Source organism: Pyrgilauda ruficollis, unplaced genomic scaffold, assembly GCF_017590135.1.
Source record: "Pyrgilauda ruficollis isolate IOZ18807 unplaced genomic scaffold, ASM1759013v1 scaffold207, whole genome shotgun sequence".
NCBI lineage: Eukaryota > Metazoa > Chordata > Aves > Passeriformes > Passeridae > Pyrgilauda > Pyrgilauda ruficollis.
In genome coordinates this window covers 47,699-56,505 of record NW_024519985.1, presented here as the reverse complement: position 1 = coordinate 56,505, position 8,807 = coordinate 47,699, and the positions used below count along the sequence as shown (strand labels likewise).

Sequence of the window (8,807 nt, the reverse complement as noted above, 5' to 3'; positions counted from 1 at the left end):
ATGTGTGGAAACCAACCATGGGACAGTTATAAAGACAATTCTAATAAATAACTGAGGAAGTAAAGCATGGAAGAAGGCCTTTGAACCTATTCTTTGTTTGCAATTAACCTTTATAAGTCTTAAGTTGATTTAGGAGCATTCAAATTAAAGCTTTAAAGATGTTGCTGTTTGACAGGAACTTTCTGCTTGTAGCTAAGAAAGAGTTTTGCAATAATAACCTTTTGAAGTATAATTTTAGAATATTGCTTGTAGTAAGGATCTTTGAAACTATAGTTTTAGAATATATAAAAAGGAAATACGCTTATCTCGACGCCTTAACAAAATATTGAAAAGCAGCTTGAGAAAGGAAGATGAACATCAACTCAAGGACTGATATTTTCGACCAAGGGAAGCTGGACATCACTATTATGAGATTTATAGTCCTCGCAATTAAAAGGTGAACCCGCATCTGGAATCTGGACCTCACCAGCTGGGAGACTTCTTTTGGAAGTCAGACCCCACCATCTGGGGATACTCTTTTCTGAGATACATCCTGAAAAAAACTAAATCACAATAGTGTATAGAATTGTGATGTAAAAATTTGGAATAGAAACTGCTGAGAAAGCTTATGAGTACCCCTATAAATATCTGTAAGCCCCAACTATCGGCGTGCAGTTGGAGGGAAAACTTCCCCCGCTGTACCGAGTGCTGTATTGCTCATACTTTACCATATTAATTAATAAATTGATAGCTGCTTGAATATTGGCCTAGTCAATCTTCTCATTTATAACACAGGTGATACCTACTGTGTGTGGTTCTGGCATCATAAGTAAGATACAGAGCTATTGGAGAGCATCCAAAAGAGGGCTACAAAGATGGTGACAGGTCTCCAGGGAAAGCCATATGAGGAGCTGTTGAGCACACTTGGCTTGTTCAGTCTGGAGGAGTCTGAGGGGAGACATCATTGCACTCTGCAGCTTCCTCCCAAGGGGCAGGGGAAGGACAAGACAATGACCTCTGCTCTCTGTGACCAGTGACAGGACCTGAGAAAACCGCTGGAGCTGTGTCAAGGGAGGTTTAGGATGCACATCAGGAAAAGGTTCTTTCCCTAGAGGTGGTCAAGCACTGGTCATGGGCCCAAGGTTGACAGAGCTCAGGAAGCATTTGGACAACTCTCAGGCATGTGGTGTGATGGTTGGGGCTGTCCTGTGCAGGGCCAGGAGCTGGACTTCATGATCCCTGTGGGTCCTTCAGTACTCAGGATATTCTATGGTTCTAAATTACCCCGATTCCCTTAATTTAGAAGTGGATTCAAATGGGATATGGGAGCTAAGTGGAGAGCAAAGCCAGCACTCTTGCACTTGTGAAGAGGTCTGGGCTGCAGTGGAGAAAAGAAAGGATGTAAACGGCCTAAGGAGCTAAAGCCAGTCTCAGAAGATTGGCTGCAGACCCCTTTCATCTGCTGGGCACCCGACTGCAAACGTGTGAGAGCGAGGAGAACCGAGGTTAAGGGAGGCCGCTGTGGGAGATGGCTCAGCAGCTTGTGCTTTGGGTAGGGCTGTCTGAACTAGTCTGGGGCTAGACTAAACAGTTGTTAATGCTGTAATTTACAAAGGCCAGGATTTTGTGCTGCAACGTGGAGTGGAGTTACATCATCCACCAGTAGCGCCGGGGGGAAGGAGCGCGGGCGGGGACGGCGAGGCGGCGGTCTGTGACGTGAGGCGGCTGCTGCCGCTGCGGTCGCGGATTGGCTGCGGCAGAGGCCGCTCCGGGCGGGGATTGGTTGCGGTGGGTCAGCGGGACCGCGGCGGCGGGAGCGCGCCCATGTGTGGGTGGGGTCCGTGTGCGCGTGCTGCTGCGTGGGCTCGCGGCGGTGCGGAGCGCGCGGGGTCCGGAAGCCCCGGGGAGAGCGGCGCGGCCCTCGGGCACCGCGCCGCAGGGAGGCCGCAGGGAGGCCGCTGAGGGCCCGGGCCTGCCGCCGGTGCTGCTGCTCTACCGCCCCTCCTGTGCTGCAGGACTAATTTATAGGCTGGATCTGGCAGAATAGAACACCGGGCTCCTGCAGGTACTGCCGTGTAAGGCACTCGGAGGGGTTCCGAGGCCAGGACAAGGTGCTGCTCTGCTACGCCAGGCAGTGCTGCCGTGACCGCACTGTACTGCTGGGATGCGTTCTTGAGAGAAAGGAATCGCATAGTACTTGATGCTTTGAATTGTCGCTTCTCTGCGCGTGTACCCTGTGCAGAACCCAGGTGAACCTATATGCGAGTTGCTCTAAAGACCATTTATTTGAAGTTTTAATTTATTTTATTCAGTTCTTCTGAACCGGCTTCCCTCTGGGAATGTTTCTAGGGTTAAAGTTTGCACGAAGAGCTGCAGACCGGTTTTTTTTTCCCCTTGCAGAAGTTGCAGTTGTTAAGGTAATGAAGCGGTTTAAATAGTAAAAGCCTCTGAATGTTACCGAGCACTTAAAATTTGTGTTGTGGGAAAGACATACTTCACAGAAATTCAGGAAATGTGTGCATTTCCTTTGAGCTTGATTTATCTCTGTTTCTGTGCTTAAGTGTTCTGCAAAATAGTTCTATCGATCAGAGTTTGACATCCAGATTTTTTTACTTGTGGAATGTCTTAATGCTCAGATATTTGCCTTTATACCTAAAACTGTGAAAACAGTTTATTTAGCTTAATCAATTCACTAAAAGTAATTGTGGACATGCTATGGTTTTGCAGCCAACAGACTCAACAAACAGTGTTATAGACTCTTTCAAGGCACAGATTTTAGGAATTGAGATGGCTGGTTGCTTTGGAGGGTAACTAAGTCTCTTTACACTGATCTGGAACAGCATCTAAATGTACAATGCTACTAAACAACTGTTTTTATGATAATAAATACATGAAAACTATGTCATGGTATTGCTTTTTATGAGCAATAATACAAGGATAACTTTCATTATTTAAAAAGATAATAGGAAAATTATGTTTTTAAAGCTCATGTTTGGAGACTAGTTTGGAAGAATTAGGTTTTTCTGGTAGTGGAAAAAAAATTTTAAGCTGATACTAGGAGGACTACCTGAATAATGCATTTTGCTTTTTTTTATTGCTTCCTCCAAGTAAGGCAGGAAAGTTTTATTTATTTTTTTTTAATATTTTAAATTGTACACATTTTAAATTTTTTTTTTGTCCCTTAATGTCAGAACCCTTCCAGCTGTGGTAGTGGTGGAAATGTGCGTGGAATGGAAAATGAGGGTTGAAATTAACTTTAAATCCTTGACTGAGAGAAGGAGTTTGATTAGCCTGAAAGAAAGCCTGTAGTTTACATCATATTGTAAACTGTGCTCTGTCTGTGCTTTCTGGCAGCTTGCTCGCTGTTTTCTTGTTAACTTGCTCTCCTTGCCTTCTTTCACAACCTATTTTCAAAAACATGCTATATTTTATAATCTTTTTCCTTCAAAAGATCCACACTGACACTTTTCACTCTTCATTGTCTGTCTGCTTTTAGCAAAGTTGTCTCTGGCAAAGGGAAACAGGAGACAGTCTTCCAGGACAAGGTCGCTCTTAGTTGCAAGCAGCCTGTAGTGACAATGCGAAGTGGTTCTCCAGCAGATCAGTAGGAACAGCCAAGGAGATGGCACAGTTTTATCTGGCCAGTGTGGGTCTGTGTTCTGTGACAGCAAAGCGCCAAGTGGAGGTTATTACTATAGCAGGAGTTGAAGGTCTGACAGGAGAGTTAAGAGGAGGTGAAACTTCAGATATCATGCCTGTTTCTGTGCTTTAAGGGGCATAGTCTGTAGAGGGGGCTGAAGGGGACCGGGCAGTTCCACTCAGGTCAGGGTATTTGTTGTGGAAGGGGGTCTGGATAAAGAACCTGGTGTTTGCTAGCTCGTCTCAGGAGCTGCTGGATCTGGAGCATCTCTCTGAGACCCAGCTAAGACCCCCTTGAGAAGACAGTGTCTAACAGAAGAGGTCAAGGTGAGCTTCAAGGTGGAAGGCTGAAACATAAATAGTGGGAATTGTGCAACCCTGGAGGCAGGCTCATGAGGTGCCTGGTAAGGGTTCAAAGGGGGAACCTTTGTCTAGGTACTACTGTTCCCCAGCTTTAAGCTTACCCTGTTATGAGCAGAGAACTTTGGCTACTTGCTTAGTTGCGTGATCTGCTCAGAGTCCTTTTTCTGCCTCATCCTGGCAATGGCCAATATTTCACATGAAATACAGAACTGTGAGGGACATTGCAGATTAATATTATTAAAATGCCATACAATGTAAGCTTTACTAGACAAAACAGGAGGAACATTATGTGCTGGTGGTTGCCTTGTCTGATGTAGACGTGTATATTTTGGTAAGGATTATAATGAGGGATAATAGTACGCAGATGCAGGGTAATGAGGATCTTCAAGTGTTCATGTACATGTATGCCACATCTGTCAGTGCTGTAAATGTCCTGGTATTTGCAATAGCAGTCTTCCAGTACATATACTATAAGGTCTCCTTGTCCTGTTTTCAATGTACCATAGTTTGTGCAGTTTTGTTTGCTTTATTTCAATGGTGCTTGAAAATGGATTGAAAGTAAGGAAAGGAAGCAAAGTTCTGTAAAAGGGGAAGGAGAGGTTTTGTGTTTTAAATACTGTCTGGGAGAGCTGGATTCTTCTTAATCTCATTTGTTTCCGTGGTGAGATGAGATGCATTACTTGAACTAGACCTGTCATAGGAGATGGCTAATTGTGTATCCCTTGTTTGCTGTGTACTTACTGTAGTAAATTTTAGTGTTTAAAAGTTCAGTCAAGGGAAACTAATGCCAAGTGCTTGGAAATTTGTGTCTTTACTTGTAATCATGGATAAGTTCTTGTAATTTGATAGTGTTCAGGAAAACGTGAATGAGCATATTTCCTATATTAAATAGGGCTGAGATTCATGAGAAATATAGTAGATGCTCTGTTGTGAGGTGTACAGAGAAGTCTGTGTGATACAATCTCTCTACTTTTATCTTCCAGGCTTCTCCATGAAAAAAATACTACTTTTATCCATTGTAGGTACATTCACTAATAGTGTTTTCCCTTCTCAGGGAGCCATGTTTTATTCTTTACCTTTAATAAAGATCTGGCAGCAGGTAAGGAAGAGGGGCCTTCAGTTCTTCTATATCATAGTCCATGAGCAAATTCTGCTAAATGGAGAGTGGGCACAAGGAAATTGTATTAAGATGGTACAGGAAAAGAGGAGTTGGACTGAGAGAGTGGGTGAGGAGAGAAATCTAGGTGGAAAGTCATTGTTATTTAACCATCCTCCCTTCGTTTTAACTTGCAGATATCCTTGATTTGCAGAAGCATCTCAAAATGTTGTGTCGAGCTGCCCTGAGCCCTCTTGTCCGTTCCCCTGGATGGTGCTTTGTGTCACCGCCACATGCCATCGCAGCCATTTCCCGTTTATGTATGTATGAGAGAAAGCACACATTTCTGAAATGTTGGTCAGTATGTGTCTGCTCTTTCCTATGTTGGAAGGAAAACCATCTCATTAACATCATTCAAAACTTACAAACTCTGAAGTGAACTGTAGTTGAAGCTCTACTTTCTCAGTGTTACTTTCTCCCTTAACTCAATAATATTCAGCTGGATGTCTGTGTATTTTTCATTCTGACATACATTTCAAAGAAAAAAAAAAAGTTGTAGAAGTACTGCTGCTGTAAAAGTTTCTTATTTCAACCTCATAGATTGCTGTAAAGCAAGATCTGATTGTGTCTGCTCTCCCATCTGCATTTTCAGATGTCTTGAGTAAAGCAAAGAGCAAAACTCAAATTTACATGGATTAAATTCGAGTGGAAAGATGCATGCAGGAAACCTGAGTGTAAATTCATAGGTGCCCTGTAAATAGTTCTTTCCTGAAAACCTAATTTAAGAGAACCATTCAGTGTATGCTTGATTAATGGTCTGAAATACAAAAGGTAAGGATAGATAAACTCTGTTAGATCAAGGGAGTAGCTGTTTACCAATACATGCAAGATTAATTTCCCACTGGTCTGTTTATTAACAGTTCTCTTTTATTAATAACTATATGAATTAGATGTTAAACCTTGAAAATTCGAAACTTTTTATTTATGAGCTACAGCTCTGTTGACTTCTGTATTTGTAACATTTCTAAGTATTCCTCATATTCTCAAGTCAGTAATTTTCACGGTGCTACCTATGAGAAGTTTGTTCCTAAGTATTGACAGTATCCAGCAGTGGAGCAACTCTTGTCACTTCATCAGTTGTGATCTAAAGCTGGAGTCGTCATTTATCACAGGGATTTTTTTTGTTGTTGTCCATTGTTTTCTGTTTGTTCTCCACATTTTTTTTTCTGTTCTGTTCAGCTTGTGTATTTTGAAATTCTGCTTCTTTACTCCTGAGAAGCAAGCCTTGTGCAGGCTGCAGAGTGAAGGATCTGCAGTTCCAAATACTTAAGTATGTTTCATATGTGTCCCTTTCTTTTAGGGAAGTGAAACTGTTGACAGGTATGGGATTTAAGCCTACTTGTCCAAAACCTGCACTGGATGGCTATGTCAGTTTCTCCCTAGTTGCATGTGGAGCAAGTTAATGGGCTTGCATTTCCATAAATGTTTTGCATGTGTGATGTGGGAGCCAATTTCACATCTCGGTCCAGCGTAAAATAACAAAAAATGGTAGATTTATGTGGCCATAGAGCAAGATTAATGATTCGGACTTTCGTGGGGATGAATTGAATTCTCTGCTTGTTCTAGAACTGTGGTCTTTTCCCTTATTTTTTTTTTTAAAAGTAAATGGTTTCTTTCCAGATACTGGTTAGCTCTCAACAGCTTCCTTCTTGGAACCTTCTAAACCCTTAAGCCAAGAGAACTGGAAATAAACTCCTTTCTGATTATACTGTGTAGGTTAGGCAAATACTAAATAGTAAGGTGTAATGTTCACTGATTTGTAAAGATGCCTCTGCATCTTCAGATGATACATTGGTTAGGACTGACTAGAATAGAATGGTTAGTTGTAAGACACTTAGAGTGGCCAGCTAGTTCCACAGCCTGATGCTTCAGGACTGCCTAAAGCTAAAGCACACTATGGGCATTGTCCAAATGCCACCTGAACATTGACAGGCTTGGAGCGCAAACACATCTTCAAGAGGCCTGTTCAAGGGCTTGAACACCACCATGTCACCATGTGACTTAGAGTTCTATCTGTCATGCCCCTTCATTTTCCCTGGTTCAGCAATGTGCAAAAATACCTGGCTTAGAGATGTTGTAAAAGCTGTGTTTCTTTTCTAAAAGTCAGGCTTTTCTTGCTACTTCAGACAGGAAAACTCTCTTAAACTGTTATCTAATGAGGCAAGGCAAAGGAGATTGTTTTTAAAACTAGTCCTTGAGATGTGAGCTATATAGGCTCTTATACAGTGTCTTTCAGTTTAGTCTTCTAGATTCCCAGAGTCAGAGCTCTGTGAGGCATGGGATATTGCCTTCTGTACCTTAGGGATGGTTAATGCTGCTCAGATACTCCTGTTTCTCACTTTGTTTTGGTGAATTGAAAGCTAGCTTCTCATTCCCAGTTACTGGGAAGTGTGTATTGTGAAGGGTCAAAAGTCTGAATGAAACACTTAAAACTGGTTTTTTTTTCCCTTCCTTCCCTTCCTTCCCTTCCTTCCCTTCCTTCCCTTCCTTCCCTTCCTTCCTCTCCTTTCTTCACAGATCTCCCTTGCCATAACCAAAGATTAAGGAATGAATCCATCCGTTGTTGGAGCAACATTCCATTTATCACCGTGCCACTCAGCCGTGCACATGGAAAATCATTTGCACACCGCAGCGAGCTGAAGCATGCAAAACGGATTGTAGTAAAGCTGGGTAGTGCTGTTGTTACTCGAGGGGATGAGTGTGGCTTGGCCCTTGGGAGGCTGGCTTCTATTGTAGAGCAGGTAATTCTGTGACTGAACATTTGTGTTAACTTCAGGTACTCAGTGATTGTTGGATGCTACAGAAGATTGTAGTAAACCATCATAAAGTATTGATACTCTTTAAAACAATGTGTTAGCCTTTCCCTTTTCAACCCCCTATGCTGCAGTACTATATACTACATAACTCAGTAAATTGGTTTTTGAAGGTGTGGTGGGCTGGCCCTGACTATCAGCTGAGCTTCCACACAGATTCTTGTTTGCTCCCCTCACCTGTGCCCACCACCAATGGGATTGGGAAGAAAATGGGAAGAGCAAAAGTAAGAAAACTCATGGGTTGAAATAAAGATAGTTTAATAAGTCAAGGAGAGGGGAAAAGAAAACTGTGATGGCAATCGCTACCTCACGTAAGCAGATCAATGCTCTGCTAGTTCTTCAGTGGTGGCCACCTTGGAAGACAACCTCCTGCGTCTTGCTATTCTGCAACTCTATTGCTGTGTGTGACATTATATGATGTGAGAAGTCCCTTTGGTCAGTTTAAGGTCAGCTGTCTCAAATGTGTCATGTCTGAACTTTGTGCCCAGCTGCTAGCTTACCTGCTGGGATCAGACATAGTGGAACAAGGAAAGCATTGATGACTGTGCTAGTGGTGGTCCTCATGGGGGAAAGATAAGGTTTTGATGCAAGCACTATTTAGCAATAGGCAAAACATTGGAATGTTACCGGAACTGTTTTAGAACTGAAATCTGAAACACAGTATCATACAGACCCCTATAAAGAATGTTAACTTCATCTTGGCCAAACCCAGTGTAGAGGGAGAGATTTGCACAGTGATATTTTTGTGCAATAAGTAAGACATTGCTGGGACGTTAGTTGTCTCTAGTGGGAAGGTGGCACTGAGGTATGTGAACTCCGCAAAATGAGTCAACCCTTCTTGATCACCTGAGCATTGG

The 8,807-nt window shown here is 42.6% G+C and overlaps 1 protein-coding gene across 8 annotated transcripts in view; it reads left to right on the top strand.

Moving 5' to 3' along the window:
* The window catches only part of ALDH18A1 (aldehyde dehydrogenase 18 family member A1), a 32,727-nt gene that overhangs the window by 4,828 nt on the left and 19,092 nt on the right, over positions 1-8,807 (top strand). For 2 of the 8 annotated variants that reach the window (XM_041467339.1, XM_041467334.1), the window contains exons 1-3: positions 1,806-2,044; positions 5,275-5,397; positions 7,655-7,878. In XM_041467339.1, coding sequence (XP_041323273.1) covers positions 5,304-5,397; positions 7,655-7,878 — 318 coding nt within the window. In that variant the 5' untranslated portion in view covers positions 1,806-2,044; positions 5,275-5,303. Of the gene's footprint in view, positions 1-1,804; positions 2,045-2,185; positions 2,229-5,274; positions 5,398-7,654; positions 7,879-8,807 lie in introns of those variants that run through there. The other 6 variants (XM_041467336.1, XM_041467335.1, XM_041467340.1 and 3 more) reach the window with 5 other exon arrangements.